General features: G+C 37.1%; 1 protein-coding gene across 1 annotated transcript in view; it reads right to left on the reverse strand.

Annotated features, from left to right (window-relative positions):
• Positions 1–881: 881 nt before the first annotated feature.
• The window catches only part of LOC103516581, a 42,424-nt gene continuing 22,017 nt past the window's right edge, over positions 882–21,288 (reverse strand). Inside the window, exons 9-17 of the mRNA XM_026828932.1 lie at positions 10,840–11,056; positions 10,367–10,502; positions 9,217–9,427; positions 8,343–8,691; positions 4,012–4,021; positions 3,595–3,897; positions 3,475–3,544; positions 1,648–2,935; positions 882–1,561 (exon numbers count right to left, since the gene is read on the reverse strand). Coding sequence (XP_026684733.1) covers positions 1,228–1,561; positions 1,648–2,935; positions 3,475–3,544; positions 3,595–3,897; positions 4,012–4,021; positions 8,343–8,691; positions 9,217–9,427; positions 10,367–10,502; positions 10,840–11,056 — 2,918 coding nt within the window. The 3' untranslated portion in view covers positions 882–1,227. The remainder of the gene's footprint in view (positions 1,562–1,647; positions 2,936–3,474; positions 3,545–3,594; positions 3,898–4,011; positions 4,022–8,342; positions 8,692–9,216; positions 9,428–10,366; positions 10,503–10,839; positions 11,057–21,288) is intronic.

Below are 21,288 nucleotides of genomic sequence, written 5' to 3' on the forward strand. Positions count from 1 at the left end.
ATATGAGAATTTTATATCTCCAATGTTTCCTTAAAATCTCCACATGGCTATGTGAATTGTGAAACGATTTAGACATTTACTTAGTTAGCTAGGAGAAAAGTCTACTATTGTCCTTATCTTGATGCCTGAGGGGTGGGGAGAAGGGGAGGAGACAGAAACCACAGTGGAGGCATTCAATGTTGCTCTTATGTTTCATCCTTTGTTGAAGAGGAGGAAGTATTTGTTTTCTTCAAAAGTATGTACAAAATAGTAAAAATATGTTACATACCTGCTCTTTTCATTGAAATAATGAAATGTAACCCAAAGTTATAAATTGACTAATAAAATTTTGTTTAAAATTTATCTAACTAAGAGAAAATAATACATGCATTTAAATATTTGTCTATAGATACAGTATAAGGAAGTATCGAGATCAAAAATAAAACTTTTTTTTCCACTTTAACAGTACAGGACTAGTGTGTTACTACTTACGTATTTTGTCTTGTAATTAGGTACCAATATTGGTGTAATAATTAGCGCAGTGGGCTTCGGACTTGTTTCATCCTTTGTTGAAGAGGAGGAACGTACTTATAATCAAAATAAGTAGGATGGATGAATCTCTCCAATCTGTAGTTGTTCAACTGAACATTCCACTCCACCTGTTACTTACTTACTTTCCAAGTCTGAAACCACCTGTTGTACCCACCTGTTTCATCTGTCATAAGAACTTTGGCCGTCTCTCCAATCTGTAGTTGTTCAACTGAACGTTCCACTCCACCTGTTACTTACTTACTTTCCAAGTCTGAAACCACCTGTTGTACCCCACTTTAACCAAAACTTTGGTTTACAAACACCTCTTTTTGTACAGTGAAATGATTCTCAAGAAAGTTTAAGGAATTCAATCCACTTTAACCAAAACTTTGGTTTACAAACACCTCTTTTTGTACAGTGAAATGATTCTCAAGAAAGTTTAAGGAATTAAAGTAAATAATAAACTACAGAATTAGATAACAATAAAGTTTAGGGGTAACCTTATTAAAATAATAAAATTAAAATAGGAACTTTACAAATAATAAATTTTCTTTGGATTTTTTTTTCTTTTTTCAAGTGGGCAAGGGAAATTAAAATCAATTGCATTATGTATTTTTTTACCTAATGATATCAACTAAAATTGGGAAAACAAAGGAATATTTTGATTTTAGAATTTTGTGTACAATGCTTTAATGTTCTATGTTATATTTATCACGTCTAGTTCGTGTTATCTTCATCTGGCATGGTGTCGTCGTCTTCATCATCATTGGAATCGTTATCAATTTCTAAATATCCATCTCTATCATGGGTTCTATCTTCATATTCAGGTTCCATGTCCTCATCATCTTCTTCCAAGTCATCTACATGGCTCCCATTCCTCATACTACTCAATACAAACTTCCGTTCTATCTCCTCATCATCATAATCATCAGGTTCATCATTATAAGGATTAACCTCATCTTCTATGCTATCTTGATAGAGGTCACATTGTTCTGGTTCTGGTTCTTCCTCTTCATCAGGTGATTTTGGTTCACTGTGGAGGATGTCCTCAGATAGTGAACTCTCATTATTTAGAAGTACGGCCAAGTTATGTGGAATGTTGTGATGTTTTCGAATGTGATTGGTGAGGGCGCCAGGTTGCTGGTATTGTGTTGAACAGATAGTGAACTCTCATTATTTAGAAGTACGGCCAAGTTATGGGGAATGTTGTGATGTTTTCGAATGTGATTGGTGAGGGCGCCAGGGTTTGTGCTGGCATAAGGACAAAATTTACACAGATGGAATTCATCCTTTAACCTGGACATGACATTTTCCTCTATATTTTTAGGACTAGATAGTTGCTGAGTTTTAACGACGGGCTTTTTATCTTCAATGACGGTACTCGCTTCATTTTCTGAACCAGCCAGGCTGTCGTCAAAACTTTCACTCTTCTCATGTTTTCGGATATGCTGAATATAATTGGCGTAATACTTGACCGAATAGTCACACTTATCACACTTGTACTTCTGTTGAGCGCCATGAAGACTCAAGTGAACTTTGTATTGCTCTCGCTTCTCAAAAGCTGAAGGACACTTGTGACACTTATATCGTTTTGTTTTCACTTTACCATTCTTTATGTACGTTGGATAATTAAAGTTGGGATTTCCTAGCATGAGAAAGCCAAATTCTGGATCTATGTTTTTCAAATGGTACTCGGGTTTGGCAAACGCTTTCAGTGGATGAGGTTCTTCTTTCTTGAGAGGTTTGAGCAGTTTACATTTTACACGAGGTGCTAGCGTGTCATGTACTTGCTCATGCTTGATCAGATTTCCATACGTCTTGACAGCATAATCACAACTGCGGCACTTGTGTGGACCATTGCCTCCATGTAAGGTAAGGTGATACTGCAAGGCAACACTCTTGAAGAACTGAGCAGGACATTTGGTACAAGAGAACTGCTTCGTAATGACACGACCAGATGGTTTCTTGACTATCTCTTTCTTCTTACCGTTGTTTATGATTGTGTTGTTGATATTGAAGTTCAAACTGAAGGGAGGCGTGGACATGGACACATACTGAGGCGTATCGTTGACAACCACCCAGATATATCCTGGAAGACCGGATTTCTTGACTATCTCTTTCTTCTTACCGTTGTTTATGATTGTGTTGTTGATGTTGAAGTTCAAACTGAAGGGAGGCGTGGACATGGACACATACTGAGGCGTATCGTTGACAACCACCCAGATATATCCTGGAAGACCGGGATTGTCTAGAACGACAGCGGTTTTATTCTTAGGATGCTTGGGACTTTCGCCATAGATAGATAACAAAGCTTTGGTTCTGTCTTGGTACTCATCCGTGTGTACTTTATAATGTGCTAGTAGATGTTGTTCTTGTCTAGCTGTGTACGAACAACTCCAGCACGGATAATTTTGAGATCCATGTACTGATATATTAATTCGTTTAATTCAGAGCTGTCTTGACTTTTTGCTTCTCATTTCTCATGTTAAATATTTTCATGCTTTGTCACCTTAGATATACAGTAAGCAATTCCGTGAGACGTTTATAAATTTTGTTTGTCTTGCTGATGGGACTGACAAGGATAGATCTACAAATATGTACTTGGTCTACGTTACCCTAAAGTGATACCACTGTGCCTTTTGATGTATGTCTCACCTATGTACATACGAGGTTCTTTCATACTGTATAGTTGCTTTTTACTGTCAATTATTACTCACATACATATTTTTAAAGACGGGTATTTCACATGGAGGTGTTCAGTTCAGTCCTTACATTCCAGGTTTTCTAGTTTCATTCTGATCACTTTCTTTTTCCTTTTTGTTATGTTCATATAGAGATATTTATATGTTATCTTATGTGAGTAGTAATAATTGCCCTCAGAGTTTTCCTAGCATAATTATTTTATTTATTTGTCGTGTAATATTTTATAATTTCAGGATACCCACACCAGGGGAATCTCCTTACTCTTGCTTGTGTCTTTACCACTAATATCAGCAGGAGTGTCAGGTATTTCATCGCTAGACTCATCATTATTCTCCCTAGGGGAGGAGGATGGTTTCTGTTGGGGCATAGTGATACTGATACCCACACCAGGGGAATCTCCTTACTCTTGCTAGTGTCTTTGCCACTAATGTCAGCAGGAGTGTCAGGTATTTCATCGCTAGACTCATCATTATTCTCCCTAGGGGAGGAGGATGGTTTCTGTTGGGGCATAGTGATACCATGCACACGCATGTGTTGATGTAGGAGATGTCGTTTAGAGACAGCATAGGAACAGATGGAACATTGGAAGGGTGCTCCATTAGAATGATGGAACTGACGGTGATGGTCAAACTGGCTTCGGTTGTTGGAAACGTACGGACAGAGAACGCATTTGAATTTCTTTACCTGGAAATGAAATGAAATTAAACAAATTAATATGATGCAATGTTGAATGATATTGTCGTCATCCTAAAGATCTTATCAAAGGACGACCCAGGCTTCCTAACAGCCCTAACTGACTGTGGGCAATCTGTGAAAATAATATCACCATGTGTGGTGGGTCACTAAGAAAATACAACCTCCCATTCTGATGTTACTCAAATATGACTACTTTTTTATACTGTCACTACTTGAATTTACAAAAGTATAAACAGATTCACGACTACATACGGGACCAAAGCACAACAAAGTTGTTTGTTCTTGAGGATAATACAACTATTGCACTAGTACCAGAATTTTCTACCAACGTAACTAAAGCACAAATGCGACAACTGAAATAGGGGTACATCATATTACTGGACATCTACCTATATTGTAGAAAATGATCCGTAAAAGAGAGGGGCAACCAGTGTTAATGACGGCATAACCAATCGGAGTAATAAAAGGGTTCATTCAATAAAGTAAAGTTTTCCCCATAAAATGTCCTATCTGATTTAACATTACATACATAAAAACTATTATTAAACATGTACAGAAGGTGTGAACATGAATTCTATATCATGAATGAATCAGGCAAAGTCCCTACCTAGTTACAAAGAAAAAATGTTCAGTTTTATAGTGATTAAAAGCTTCAATTGGAGACTGTCCGAAAGCTGACCTCTTTCAATAATTATGCAAGTAGGTGGTACTAAAAATTGCCTTATGATTCATGCATGATTTGATCCATGGTCACAAGAAATTGTTAGTAACATTGATGACATGTGGAGAGGATAAAAACCACCGAATTCCCAAAATGAAAAAGACAGTGCACATGGAGTGAAATAGGGGTACATCATATTACTGGACATCTACCTATATTGTAGAAAATGGTCCGTAAAAGAGAGAGGGGGGGCAACCAGTGTTAATGACGGCATAACCAATCGGAGTAATAAAAGGGTTCATTCAATAAAGTTTACACCCAACCCGTTTTCCCCATAAAATGTCCTATCTGATTTAACATTACATACATAAAAACTATTATTAAACATGTACAGAAGGTGTGAACACGAATTCTATATCATGAATGAATCAGGCAAAGCCCCTAGCAAGTTACAAAGAAAAAATGTTCAGTTTTATAGTGATTAAAAGCTTCAATTGGAGACTGTCCGAAAGCTGACCTCTTTCAATTCAATAATATGTAAGTAGGTGGTACTAAAAATTGCCTTATGATTCATGCATGATTTGATTCATAGTCACAAGAAATTGTTAGTAACATTGATGACATGTGGAGAGAATAAAAACCACCGAATTCCCAAAATGAAAAAGACAGTGCACATGGACAAAAATATAAATTTTATTGAACTTTCACCAAAAAAATGAATGGACGGGTGTTCAAATGGCATTGAAAATGATTTCCCAAAAAAGTGCATATTTTGTGTTCTTCGACATTGGTCGTCGGTGCATTTCCAAGACTTCATATTGCTTCCTACAGGAAATATTGTTTGCCAAGCGTTTGTTTCCTCAAAATCTGCTTTTAGCGTCACGTAAGTAAGTCTAGTTTTCCGTTAAAGGCTTCATTTGAGACGGCTGTTATTAAATTCATGCTTACGCCACGCTTTAGCCATACCGTGACTTTTACTATGTGTACTTTACCATTTTTTATTTCCTTTATCAATAACATAGAGTGCTATTTTTATGTTCCCACCCTATTTATTTACACTTATTATTATTTTACTATGAGTTAAACGTGTTGGTTTGTTTTTATTTATTTTGTTTTATTTAGGTTCAAGGAAAAGGCTTTAGTAGGTAGTGAACTTTGCCATGCTAAGGTCATTGTGACCAATTTCTTTCCAGGGATCGCCTAGAAGCCTAGATGGTCAAACTAAGAGTAGGTATAGGATAAATCAACTTTTTTCTTCTTCTTCCATATACCTTTGAAGCAGCCTAAAGGCTTTTTATTGCATTCTTGATTGGTCAGAAAACTTGATTTAGCTATTTTCATGAGCTCTAAAAAACGGACCTGCGTAAATACAATTAATAAAACACTGAATTTCTTTATATTATAACAACAACTTCATTTATTTGTAAATTCTTTTGATTGTAATAAATTGGAAAAAAATAACCTAGGACATAATTATGAATAAAATTTGCTAGAAACAAAGGAAACTTGAGGAATGACTAAGGCGGAATCCGATAAATAAAAATGTTCCCAACATATTTGTTGTTTAATCATCAGCTAGGGATCAGTTTATTTTCATAGCCTATCGAGCTATTCGTAAGGCCTTTTCGAAGGGGAAGAGAACTATCGATAAATAATAATGTTCCCAACATATTATTTTTGTTGTTTAATCATCAGCTAGGGATCAGTTTATTTTCATAGCCTATCGAGCTATTCGTAAGGCCTTTTCGAAGGGGAAGAGAACTACATATTTAGAAAAGAGATCATAATTTTTTTTTACAATCCTTTACCTACTGAATGAAAAACCTATTCTAAAATTAGATCAAATTTGGCCATTGTTCCGATTTAAAACCAATCGTATCTAGGTATACTTAAGTAAGTAGGTACATACCTAGAGTCTAGACCAACAAGTGATGAAAGCATTGCTTTATTTCTACTTCAGAAGCAAAACCAATAATATTCCATATTTACCTAGGTATTTCAGAAACAATCCTTTACCTACTGAATGAAAAACCTATTCTAAAATTAGATCAAATTTGGCCATTGTTCCGATTTAAATCCAATCGTATCTAGGTATACTTAAGTAAGTAGGTACATACCTAGACCAACAAGTGATGAAAGCATTGCTTTATTTCTACTTCAGAAGCAAAACCAATAATATTCCATATTTACCTAGGTATTTCAGAAACTTCGGAAGTTGTTTTACAACCCCAGCGGATTCACTGCTAGTCTTTGAGTTTTTCACTGAATGTACGCCTTTTATTTCTTGGACCATGATAAATGAGAATACATACAATTTTTACGCTACCGATTTGTTAGGTGGATTTTTCTTGAGGCAAAGACATACAAATACGACAGGGTACATTTCATAGTGGCATAGAAGTCAATTGAGGGAAACACAAAGAGTAGTCATTACGGGGGCTCGGTTCTATAGATTCCTGCTGAAATGATTGTTGACTTATTAGCAAGCTCGGAGAGTGTTCAGGCACACACCCCGAGATTAAACAACGTCCAAAATTAATTTCAACATGAGCCTGCAGACTCGAGGGTAAGCGATATAATCACTTCTGATAATCTTTTCAATCTTAGATGGGAAAATCTTCAATTTAACAACCAAACACCCATGTTAACAACATGTTAGGGAGATACAAAGGGGGTTAATACATTTAATTAGTTACAACAAGATACCTAAAGTTAGTAAACAATAAAGGGGTTAGAAAAAGTGGTTAGTATACCTACGTGTTAAAATGAAAATTAATAAAGCAGTCAGCCAGCATAAGGAAAAATTAGGAAATGTTCTGCCATCATAAGAGTGATAGAACATATCCACATCATCTTGGATACCGTGGGTTTGAAGGTGCTCCATAAGAGTGCTGCAACAAAGTCACTAAGAAAATACAACCTCCCATTCTGATGTTACTCAAATAGGACTACTTTTTTATACTGTCACTACTTGAATTTACAAAAGTATAAACAGATTCACGACTACATACGGGACCAAAGCACAACAAAGTTGAGTAGATATTGTTCACTGAAAATCAGAATTCTATCCCATAGATTCCCTAGAACTAGAAAGTTAAATTACTCGAAATGCGAGATGTTAAATGATATTGTTCACTGAAAATCAGAATTCTATCCCATAGATTCCCTAGAACTAGAAAGTTAAATTACTCGAAATGCGAGATGTTAAATGACCAGTTCTTCAAAATAATGTGTTTGAGGCTTTCGTAAAAAAAGAAAGAAAGTCTTTTCGATATTGACGAACTTAGACGAAATTTAATATTCAAATCCTGGGCTCTTTCTTACCTTTGCTCAGTACGAACAACTGTACTAACTGTAACTTCATAATATACTCTTCTCCTCTGTTACAACGAACTTAGACGAAATTTCGAACATTCAAATCCTGGGCTCTTTCTTACCTTTGCTCAGTACGAACAACTGTAGGTACTAACTATAACTTCATAATATACTCTTCTCCTCTGTTACTCGTAGATTCGTATAAGCTTAACCCATCCCTTGGGGCAATAGCCCCTACTCCTAAGGACGAACTTAGACGAAATTTCGAACATTCAAATCCTGGGCTCTTTCTTACCTTTGCTCAGTACGAACAACTGTACTAACTGTAACTTCATAATATACTCTTCTCCTCTGTTACTCGTAGATTCGTATAAGCTTAACCCATCCCTTGGGGCAATAGCCCCTACTCCTAAGCCTTAGAATGGGCTTTCTGTGTATGGCTTTTTCTGTTACTCACCTGAACAAACACTTTTTACATTTCCACATGGTCTTCTTGTTGCCTCCTCCTTCATTATTGTTGTTATTGCTATTCACGTTGTTAACATTGCTCCCATATCCACCACTTCTGCTTAGCTTGGCACTAGGCTCCTCACTGTCAGTCCCACTAGGTGCTGGGCGTTTGAACGGGTTCTCTCCCACAAGGGCGAGAGGGCTAGGAGGGAAAGTTAGCCTCGGACTAGGCACTAGGCTGGTGGGAATGACGCGTTGCTGGTTGGACCGTTTGCCAGAGCCGGAGCTCTCGGCGTTTGGCTCGTGAACCTTCATGAGGGTGAGGAACTTGTTGTATTTGGTGTAGTTCCGACGACCTGCGGGATGAAAACAAACGTTCAAATTTTGAAGATGAATAATTAAAAAACACATTTACTATCTTAATTGTCTTAGAGTGTAAATAAATAAATCCATCAGATAGAGGCAGGTGAACACAAAAGATCAAATTTTGAAGATGAATAATTAAAAAACACATTTACTATCTTAATTATCTTAGAGTGTAAATAAATAAATCCATCAATGAGAATTTTATATCTCCAATGTTTCCTTAAAATCTCCACATGGCTATGTGAAACGATTTAGACATTTACTTAGTTAGCTAGGAGAAAAGTCTACTATTGTCCTTATCTTGATGGAGGGGTGGGGAAAAGGGGAGGAGACAGAAACCACAGTGGAGGCATTCAATGTTGCTCTTATGTTTCATCCTTTGTTGAAGAGGAGGAACGTACAATCAAAATAAGTAGGATGGATGAGTCTCTCCAATCTGTAGTTGTTCAACTGAACGTTCCACTCCACCTGTTACTTACTTACTTTCCAAGTCTGAAACCACCTGTTGTACCCACCTGTTTCATCTGTCATAAGAACTTTGGCCGCCTCGTGAGCAGGATCCCTTATCGTCTTCAGTCGGATATGCTTGGTGATGTCCCACCTCCAGTTGGATCTGTACGCACACAGAGAACACTCGAACGGCTTCTTATTCAGATGTCCCACAATGTGAACGTGGAATCTGGAGGCTGTCGACGCCCAGAAGGCACAGTGGGGACACTTGTACACCTGGAGGACGGGAAGAAATGTGGAGGTGAGAATAACAGAAGTCTCAAGGTGTGTCCAAACATAGTCCACCGGTCGTCGATCGACGAGGTGAAACTATGTTGTCGAGGCAGTGTGGACAGTTCAATCGACATCGATCGAGTATGTGTGGACTGTGGACACACCTTTATGGCTGATGGAAGGAAGTGAAGTTCACATTTTAATTCGAATATTTTGCATTTGAGTGGTAGGTTATATTAGGTTATCCTCCCCAGAATTCCAAAGGGGAAACGAAACGGCTCTTCACTTAATCCATCTGAGATGCCCTTGTAAGAAAGTGCTGAAAGTGTTTTGTCTTGTTGAATGAACTCTAGGTAGAATGTTGGTATTGGTATAAGTGGGGCTATCGGCTATAATGAACGCCCTATGTCACTGCGACCTGGTTAGATCTTTTGTGACTGGTGAGAATGTTATAAATATTTTCCTTGTCTTATTGAATGAACATTACTCCACACACACACACACTTACCTTCTTCAAGGTCAACTCTCCGCCTACAGGTCCTCCATTGGCTTCAGGTGGATCCGGGTTGATATGCCCATGTAAGATGCCCTTGTAAGAAAGTGCTGAAAGTGTTTTGTCTTGTTGAATGAACTCTAGGTAGAATGTTGGTATTGGTATACGTGGGGCTATCGGCTATAATGAACGCCCTATGTCACTGCGACCTGGTTAGATCTTTTGTGACTGGTGAGAATGTTATAAATATTTTCCTTGTCTTATTGAATGAACCTTACTCCACACACACTTACCTTCTTCAAGGTCAACTCTCCGCCTACAGGTCCTCCATTGGCTTCAGGTGGGTCCGGGTTGATATGCCCATGTGAAATCTTTTGTGACTGGTGAGAATGTTATAAATATTTTCCTTGTTTTATTGAATGAACCTTACTCCACACACACACACTTACCTTCTTCAAGGTCAACTCTCCGCCTACAGGTCCTCCATTGGCTTCAGGTGGGTCCGGGTTGATATGCCCATGTGATCCGGACTTGGTCTTACTCGTCACCGACCCATAACCAGGCGTGGTCTCGTAGCCCATCAAACTCGTAAAATTCAAAGTAGTGCACCTACGGGGGAACGATATTTGTGATAAGTCTTCAAGTTATTTTATTTTTTAAATAGTTTTATGTCTACGCCACCGGGTAGGATTGATCTATCAATTGAGCGCTGGTTTTCAATGACAGAAACATAATGGATCTTGATAAGATTCATTCTTTGAATTCAATTATTGTTTTCCAAAGTTCAGGGTAATGTTTGTGATACTGCCTTCTGAAATAGGTACCTCATACCTACTGGTTGACTCTTTTGTCACTTAGAGCGAGCCTATACCTAATGTACCTACTTGCCTTAGTAAAGGTATTAGATAAGTTCTTCATCAAACTCGACTCACTCGGTGACTTGCTACGCCAGCCCTGGTCTTCGTTGGACACAGAGGGAGAGGGTGTGGACTGATGGGTAGGGGGAGGGTCCTCCCGGGAGGGGGAAGAGTCCCCTAGGGTGGTCTCACAGGGGATGCTGTTCCAGACAAACACGCGGGAGCCGGCGGACCCGGTGCGAAGGTCCTCGCCTTCCTCTATCTCGTCGACATTCTCTTTATCTAGAGGAAATATAGATTGGGACAATTATGGGCTATGAATTTGATGGGCGAAAGCAAGGGGAGATCCATTCTCTTTATTGGAGGACAACTAGGATTTGAACAGGCGGAGTCAAACCTTTCTTCTTAAACCTTTGGTGACCGATGGTGACTTTGGTTACCAAAGGGTTAAATAAACACAAAGAAACTCACCATGCTGATATTTGAAAGGATGCCCTGTCTCACTACTGGAGCTCTGCGAAGTTTTCAATGACAGAAACATAATGGATCTTGATAAGATTCATTCTTTCAATTCTATTATTGTTTTCCAAAGTTCAGGGTAATGTTTGTGATACTGCCTTCTGAAATAGGTACCTCATACCTCACTACCTACTGGTTGACTCTTTTGTCACTTAGAGCGAGCCTATACCTAATGTACCTACTTGCCTTAGTAAAGGTATTAGATAAGTTCTTCGTATTTTGTCTTGTAATTAGGTACCAATATTGGTGTAATAATTAGCGCAGTGGGCTTCGGACCTGGAATTTGGTGGTTCGAGTCCAAATCATGTCACAAAATTAAAAGTAGTGCACCTACGGGGGAACGATATTTGTGTTAAGTCTTCAAGTTATTTTATTTTTTAAAGAGTTTTATGTCTACGCCACCAGGTAGGATTGATCTATCAATTGAGCACTGGTTTTCAATGACAGAAACATAATGGATCTTGATAAGATTCATTCTTTCAATTCTATTATTGTTTTCCAAAGTTCAGGGTAATGTTTGTGATACTGCCTTCTGAAATAGGTACCTCATACCTCACTACCTACTGGTTGACTCTTTTGTCACTTAGAGCGAGCCTATACCTAATGTACCTACTTGCCTTAGTAAAGGTATTAGATAAGTTCTTCATACTAAGTAATTATCTACAAACATTACGTAAGTTTAGTTAGGAAGCAAATATTTATAGTGATAATGTTAAAGAACCTTACACACAATGGATGAGACTATCTCGAATAAGAGGAGGAAGTTTAAGATGATCCTGAAACTAAAGTTTGGCTAATAAAATTGAGGGTAAGCACATACTTTAACCCTAAGAACAAATCATTCGTCCAGAAGAGTACCCTGTTTTCTTCTGTCGTTAAATATAACTTGATTTAATACGTCAATATGGCACATGGTTCCTTAACAATACTACCTAGAAACTGCATGCCCCAGAACATAGAGATATTAATAATTTCCAGCTAACTCTATTATTCTTAAGCCATGAAAACAAAAACAGAAAGAATAATTGTAAAATAGAACGAGTGAACTAACTCTAAGAACTACGTCTTGTAAAAAAAAACACCATCAAAACGAACATAAATAAAGTTACTTCAATACCAACTCGGTCTGATAAGGACAACTTTAAGATTAAGTTGACCTGGGTTGATTTTTATAAGCTTTCGCACTTCTATGAACAATGGCCAGAAGAATTGCCTATTAAACCTAGTGATAATATTTTTTGCCGATATGGGTTTCGTACTTCTAGGCCCTCTAGGAGAAAAATTCCATTTCTCAGTCAAATAAAAACTTATGGGAGAACCAAAGAACAACGCAGGGAATATCCAGGACGCCAATGGAACAGAAAGAATAACGATCAGATGGAAAGAAACAACATAACTAAAATTATTATCGATATCACGAACAAAGAAAAATGACATTCCATTTGAACAGGGATCCTGGGAAAAGCATCTGAAACGAGGGAAAATGTGACAAAGGGGTCGACTTTTCACAGGAAAGAAAGGAACAAAAGCAAAGCTCAAGGAATAAAGTGTAAAATAAGAAGGAATAACACAAAAGGGAAAGCGAAGTGACTTTTCACAGGAAAGAAAGGAACAAAAGCAAAGCTCAAGGAATAAAGTGTAAAATAAGAAGGAATAACACAAAAGGGAAAGCGAAGAGTAAAGGATTAGACGTTTTGAGTCGCGGTTGAAAGGTTTTATTTCGCTGTGAAAGATTTTCCAGGGAAGTGAAATTGTATACGTATGTAGGTATGCATAAAAAGTAGGTACCTACTTCCCTACTGAACCTCTTATTCAACGGGCGCACGGTCTGAGGGAGCTTTTGATTTTCAGTTGTTACCTACATATGTACGTAGGTAGTTCTAAATCAAATGCTTATAATTTCCAAATGACATTAATTTCCAATTTTGACATTATATGGGGTGGCGGTACTTGCATATAAAGTAGGTACCTACTTCCCTACTGAACCTCTTATTCAACGGGCGCACGGTCTGAGGGAGCTTTTGATTTTTAGTTGTTACCTACATATGTACGTACATAGGTAGTTCTAAATCAAATGCTTTTAATTTCCAAATGACATTAATTTCCAATTTTGACATTATATGGGGTGGCGGTACTTATTTCCAATATTTCTGCTATCAAACTAGCTCCATTATGTACGTAGGTAGTTCTAAATCAAATGCTTATAATTTCCAAATGACATTAATTTCCAATTTTGACATTATATGGGGTGGCGGTACTTATTTCCAGTATTTCTGCTATCAAACTAGCTCCCTCCCTCCCCGGGGAAACCGACCTCTTCGGTCCCAGTTGGACGCAGTGATGGAAGAAACAATAGTTACAAATTACATCACTGAACACTCCTAACTTTGAATTTCAATAAGCTTTACCTACACAAGGTCTACAATCGCAGTGAGCAGTGAGGTATGAACTTTGAACAGAAGATACCGACTTATTGGGTGTGACTATTTCAATGGAAAAAGACTGAAAGGTTGGAGAGCAGAGGAGAGAAAATGGCGTGCTAATTTTTCACGGATAGAGCTTTACCTACACAAGGTCTACAATCGCAGTAAGCAGTGAGGTATGAACTTTGAACAGAAGATACCTACTTATTGGGTGTGACTATTTCAATGGAAAAAGACTGAAAGGTTGGAGAGCAGAGGAGAGAAAATGGCGTGCTAATTTTTCACGGATATATTTTATACTTACTGAAGACCGTGATGACTCATAAGCTGAAATGCATAGTCCGTTGGAAAGCTGAATAAATCTATGGGGTGGATCCATACTTCAATACGTGTGACTATTTCAATGGAAAAAGACTGAAAGGTTGGAGAGCAGAGGAGAGAAAATGGCGTGCTAATTTTTCACGGATATATTTTATACTTACTGAAGACCGTGATGACTCATAAGCTGAAATGCATAGTCCGTTGGAAAGCTGAATAAATCTATGGGGTGGATCCATACTTCAATACAGGTAAGTAGGTAACTCTCTGTGCTGTGTGCACAATTAAGGTATAGGTAGGTAACTCTGTACCTAGCAGGTACTTCAGTAAAAGACACAAGTTTCCAAGAAGTTTAGTAGGTAGGAATTTTATAAAGATCTATCTTTGAAGGAAATTTCTGTACTTCAATACAGGTAAGTAGGTAACTCTCTGTGCTGTGTGCACAATTAATGTATAGGTAGGTAACTCTGTACCGAGCAGGTACTTCAGTAAAAGACACAAGTTTCCAAGAAGTTTAGTAGGTAGGAATTTTATAAAGATCTATCTTTGAAGGAAATTTCTGTCCTTAGAATACAAGATCGAAATAACAAATAGGTAAAGTACTTACTTAATTAGGTTAATACCTACGGTGATATTAACTGATATATACCTATTTAAGAAGGTTAAACACATTCACACTTGGCACAATTTTATTAGTTTAAGTACTCAAGTAGGTACTTAATCTTTGGTCTATTGTCCTTAGGTAACTCTTTGGGGAAAGTTCAGGTACACTTTGATACTGAAATAAACCACAAAGTAGGTGTTGTAGGTACTTCAATCCAAAAAGTTCGTTATAAGGGCGCCAGGGTTTGTGCTGGCATAAGGACAAAATTTACACAGATGGAATTCATCCTTTAACCTGGACATGACATTTTCCTCTATATGGTACGCGAGATCAGATCTTGTTGGTAAATGGATTTTTATTAACAGTCCATTTTTAATATATTTTAACAATTTTATTTTTGCCTGTGTACACATGAGACGTTGTCAAGGACGCGTCATATAATCACATATATGACAGATATCGACCCTAAAGGAGAAAGAGGCAGGAGAGAAAAATAAAATGAAACGTCTTTTATTTTCAGAATTTGAAACACACAAAAGTAAAATAAGTAAGTGAAAACTTAAAATTAAAAAAAGCACAAATCAATATTCAAGTTTCAAAAGAAACTAGAAGAAAGAAAAGAAAATTAAGTCAAAACTAGAAAAGATAGAAAAGTAGGTAAAGCAAATCAAGCGAAATAAAAATGTGGAAAACAAAATTCGGGGTGATTTTCCCCGATATGAACACTGGGAAAATCTATTGCAATTTAATATCAAATACATTATGTATGTGGAAAACAAAATTCGGGGTGATTTTCCCCGATATGAACACTGGGAAAATCTATTGCAATTTAATATCAAATACATTATGTAAGTAAAGTACAAACTTCTTAGCGAGTCAGCAAAGAGAATGTAGGTAAAGCAATCACCTACCCAAAGGCTTCTTATTTTATTTTTTATGGAAGTCCGTTAGTAATCACTTTGTCTCAATTTGAATGCAAAATATTGATTTGTACAGCATGAAATATATATGAATCAAGAGTATGGAAGTCGTATTTTATTTTAGTAATCACTTTGTCTCAATTTTGAATGCAAAATATTGATTTGTACAGCATAAAATATATATGAATCAAGAATCTGCAGATTCGTTAGGCATAATGTCTCTTTTCGAGATACCTCCATTGCAAACACTTCTCTCGTCAGTTCTACAGCTCAAATGATGGAAGTCCGTTAGTAATCACTTTGTCTCAATTTGAATGCAAAATATTGATTTGTACAGCATGAAATATATATGAATCAAGAATGAACCTTAAGAATCTGCAGATTCGTTAGGCATAATGTCTCTTTTCGAGATACCTCCATTGCAAACACTTCTCTCGTCAGTTCTACAGCTCAAATGTGAGTACCTATCTACTTAAAGAACGATCTTCCAGTTTCCTTGTTTCTCAAATCCTCAAGGTATACAGGGTGTCCCGCGAACGACTGTACAACGCTTGAGGGTTGATGTAGAACCTAAAGGGCTACCAGAAAAAGCTATCTGGACAGAAGTCGTACCCACGAGTATCTACCTAGGCAGGTACACGATTAAACCCATGCATGTTATGACTTATGAACTATAGTACCTACATACATTCTGATTATTAATTTATCATTAACCTCCGTATAAATTGTTGAAATTATTTTGAATAATCATGTTTTATTTTATAAATAGTAATCATAAAATTCCCATTGAATTCTAAATAAATATAAATAGGTAGGTAGCACCCATCTTATCAGCATTCATTACTTCTTATTATTTCTCCCAATTAGCAGGCATTTGGCAAGAAAATAATTTCAATAGAAGTTAACAAAGCACTGACCTAACTGACCTTCGTCCAATTCATTACTTATTATTTCTCCCAATTAGCAGGCATTTGGCAAGAAAATAATTTCAATAGAAGTTAACAAAGCACTGACCTAACTGACCTTCGTCCTAAATTTATTCCTCTCCTAATACCTATTTGTTTGTGCCCGCGCCTGATAATTTACGTTCATTGATAACAGTTTTTAATCTCGTAGTAAAAACGTTATCACATTATTTAGGATTTTTATTTTGTACTCGCCATGCCTGTGGGTACTTTTCATTCATTCGACTCCATTCATAGCTCTACAACTCTACATTATTGTTCTTGTTGTACCTACTTTTCACATATTATTCTTATTGTTATTCAATTATTTATTTTGATTATGAATTATCATATTATTTACGAACATTTATGTAAAGTCTGATAACCTATGTAAAATGTATGTGTAGCTATACGTTGGTACGAATTTCCCGGAGAAAATCTGATAGATTGTTCGGAATGTAGGTACCAAGTCATAAAATATGATGAAATTCAAATTTTCTCTCAAAATAAACTCTCTCTCTCTCTCACTTTTCTCTCAAAATAAAAACAAAATTGCTTCTCCTTCTCTTTCTTTCTCCTCCATGACTCACTGTGTGATTGCATCCTGTATTAAATCCATAGGGAACAATGCACTCGCATTAATCCCTTGGAAGAAACACTCCATTGTAGAAAGAATGTGCCAAAGTAACACTGCACCTGGTAAGCAGTAGGAATTAGATTTGAAAGATATTTAGAAAGCAAAGTTTCGTTTATTTTTTTATTCTTTCATACATCGCTTAATCCAGGTTATCCGGGATAAGGGACATTGAGTACCTATCTACTTAAAGAACGATCTTCCAGTTTCCTTGTTTCTCAAATCCTCAAGGTATACAGGGTGTCCCGCGAACGACTGTACAACGCTTGAGGGTTGATGTAGAACCTAAAGGGCTACCAGAAAAAGCTATCTGGACAGATCCGATTTTCAACAGGGGCGGAGTTATGAAGGATTTTCTGTTTTTCAACATTTTTCATACCTTGTCCCCTTAAAACGCCTTTATCTCTTGAACCAATAAAGATAATAAAAAATTGATTGCACCATTGAAAAGAACACAAAATTTACTAAAAGATAAGATTCCCTGTTTTGGTAAAACCCTCCCTCAAACACAACCAAAAGCTTGAGAAAAAGATTTTTTTGTATCTCTTTAAAAACTACCATTTTTTCAACTCGATTTTTCTTCAAGTTTCCACTGAAACCCATTGAATTTCTCCTGATAGAAAAGTACCCCCTTTTGCCCTCTTTAATTCCATTATCTTGAATTTTCTAAGAAACCATTATTCACGGAGATATTAACGATACAAAGGGAGAATCCGTCAATTTCCTACGTTACTATGAAACCCTGTCCACCTGTTTCTTTCTATCGCCGCGCCGAATTTTCCTCCAAAAACAACACGAACAACAAAACAAACAACAACAACACACCAACAACAAAACAAAACAACAACAACAGCAACGACGACAAAATCTTATCTTTTAGTAAATTTTGTGTTCTTTTCAAAGGTGCAATCAGTTTTTTATTATCTTTATTGGTTCAAGAGATAAAGGCGTTTTAAGGGGACAAGGTATGAAAAATGTTGAAAAACAGAAAATCCTTCATAACTCCGCCCCTGTTGAAAATCGGATCTGTCCAGATAGCTTTTTCTGGTAGCCCTTTAGGTCCTGCATCAACCCTCAAGCGTTGTACAGTCGTTCGCGGGACACCCTGCATATATGTTGACATCTACTACCATGACATAGACAACAATAACAACAACTCGTCTCGCTGGAGGACGTAAAACTGAGACAAAACCAGCCCTGTCAAGCCACAGACAATAACACTGGCTCTTTTGAGGGTACCTGAATGGGATTATGGTCAAGTCCGTCTCAGGAAGTAGGGTACAATGACATAATTATGTACCTGAATATCCCTCATCTGACCCCTACAATTTAGGGGCCCTGAGCTAGCTCTCTGGCCTTGATGACACCTCTTGGTATCCTCTTAATGGGATAGTAGATGAACTCACAGATTTTCTCTGGAATAAACCTGAGTGTGCGGACTCTTTAGAGGTGCTACAGGTGAATTTTAGAGAAACTGGGGAGGTTGAAATATACCAGTGAGGGTACTTCTAGGTTACATCAAGGCCTTGGGATAACAGACCTATCAAACCCCTCATTAGACCCATTCAGTTCGGGGGCCATATCTCGAATAAGAGGAGGTAGTTTAAGATGATCCTGAAACTTAGTTTGGCTAATAAAATTGAGGGTAAGCACATACTCTCACCCTAAGAACAAATCATTCGTCCAGAAGAGTACCCTGTTTTCTTCTGTCGTTAAATATAACTTGATTTAATACGTCAATATGGCACATGGTTCCTTAACAATACTAGAAACTGCATGCCCCAGAACATAGAGATATTAATAATTTCCAGCTAACTCTTTTATTCTTAAGCCATGAAAACAAAAACAGAAAGAATAACAATTGTAAAATAGAAAGAGTGAACTAACTCTAAGAACTAGGTCTTGTAAAAAACACCATCAAAACGAACATAAATAAATACCAACTCGGTCTGATAAGGACAACTTTAAGATTAAGTTGACCTGGGTTGATTTTTATAAGCTTTCGCACTTCTATGAACAATGGCCAGAAGAATTGGCTATTAAACCTAGTGATAATATTTTTTGCTGATATGGGTTTCTAACTTCTAGGCCCTCTAGGAGAAAAATTCCATTTCTCAGTCAAATAAAAACTTATGAGAGAACCAAAGAACAACGCAGGGAAAATCCAGGACGCCAATGGAACAGAAAGAATAACGATCAGATGGAAAGAAACAACATAACTAAAATTATTATCGATATCGCGAACAAAGAAAAATGACATTCCATTTGAACAGGGATCCTGGGAAAAGCATCTGAAACGAGGGAAAGGTTGTGACAAAGGTCGACTTTCAATTAACCCAAATACTTACTTACTTACCTACTTCTTTGTTCAACAATTTTGTAGGGTCTTCTCAACTTTTATTGAGCAAGTAGCATCTCGGAGAGTTGCTTCCTAAACACAAGCCTATCATCCGTGACTCGTGTGAGAATATAGGGTAAGTACCGTTTGCTATATGCCTGGTATGTGCGAAATTATTTTCGCCAAAGACAGAGACACAAACGATTGTTTCTTTGCCGATGCAAAGAATGCATTTTGGGGACGTTAGGAAAACAAGAAATAGATCGTTGCATACATGCGAATCTGTCGTTAAATATAACTTGATTTAATACGTCAATATGGCTTAACAATACTAGAAACTGCATGCCCCAGAACATAGAGATATTAATAATTTCCAGCTAACTCTTTTATTCTTAAGCCATGAAAACAATGGTGAATCTATTTTATTTTCGTCTTTCTTCAAAGGCAATCCTGTGTAAGTCCTTTCTTTCTATTTTAGGAATAGGCTTCTAGACTGAGGAGGAACTTTTAAGTCTAGCTATAAATGGGATAGTCAAGAGGAAAATGACCTGATGATAGTCAATTCCCAGCATTTGATACCAACCAGCTATAAATTTGCCAATAAATCACGAGCAGGAATTAGGTACCTACCTACTCCTTTCCCTCATTCCGAGTAAGAGCACTTGGTGAATCTATTTTATCTTCGTCTTTCCTCAAAGGCAATCCTGTGTAAGTCCTTTCTTTCTATTTTAGGAATAGGCTTCTAGACTGAGGAGGAACTGTTAAATCTAGCTATAAATGGGATAGTCAAGAGGAAAATGACCTGATGACAGTCAATTCCCAGCATTTGATACCAACCAGCTATAAATTTGCCAATATATTGTTTTTGACTGAAGAAAAGTGAAGAAGTCCCATCAAAATCCTCGATGTAATCACAGCACGATACATGATAATATGAGACAGGTCTCAATTTCCATTAATCAATTCTTGGGTGGCTAACAGACCAACTTCACTCCCAGAAAGATTTTAGTAACGAAAAACAATAAACTAAAAAGATATTTGAGAGGATCCTTCACTTAGGTTAGGTCCATACCTACGGTACCTATCAGTTTACAGAGATTGCAGATAGCGTACCAAAAATACTTTCTTGTAAAAATATTGAAAGAGACATTGTCATGCAAATCGGGACTCCAGAAATGAATACGACGAAGAATGCATAGTTAGACCAAGAATACAAAGATAGGGCCGAGCGCATGGAACTTGGAGAACAAAAGAATGATGACTTGATGACCCTACCAAAAAAGTTGAACCTCGCTTACCCAACCTATTGATAAATGATCATACAAGCACATAGAGCGTAACAGAGATGCATTCGCTTACCCAACCTATTGATAAATGATCATACAAGCACATAGAGCGTAACAGAGATGCATGTAAGTAAATATTGAACATTACTAGAAGGTACTCACTACTGGCAATGAAACACCTATCCATAAATCTATCATATCAAAAATCAACCGCATAAAAAATCATAAACACTGAAGGCTAGGTAGTTCTATTCCTCTTTTCCTAGGGCTGCGCCTAGATCCTGATATATCCTCTGTCAGTGAAACACACCGAACTAAACCGTCACGAAAATGTTTTCATTTCTGTGTCTGTTGCCTAGAAGAATAGGTAGGTACCTATTCATCAGACGATGAGACCCATCAACATTGACGTTCAACTACCAATATACCTAGTACCTACTCGTACGTAAAATCTTTAAATTATGCAGAATACGAAACTACTAACATCTTTGAAAAAGGCGTGGCAACTTTATAAAAAGGGCAAATCTT

This window comes from Diaphorina citri, unplaced genomic scaffold (assembly GCF_000475195.1).
Source record: "Diaphorina citri unplaced genomic scaffold, Diaci psyllid genome assembly version 1.1 scaffold1607, whole genome shotgun sequence".
NCBI lineage: Eukaryota > Metazoa > Arthropoda > Insecta > Hemiptera > Psyllidae > Diaphorina > Diaphorina citri.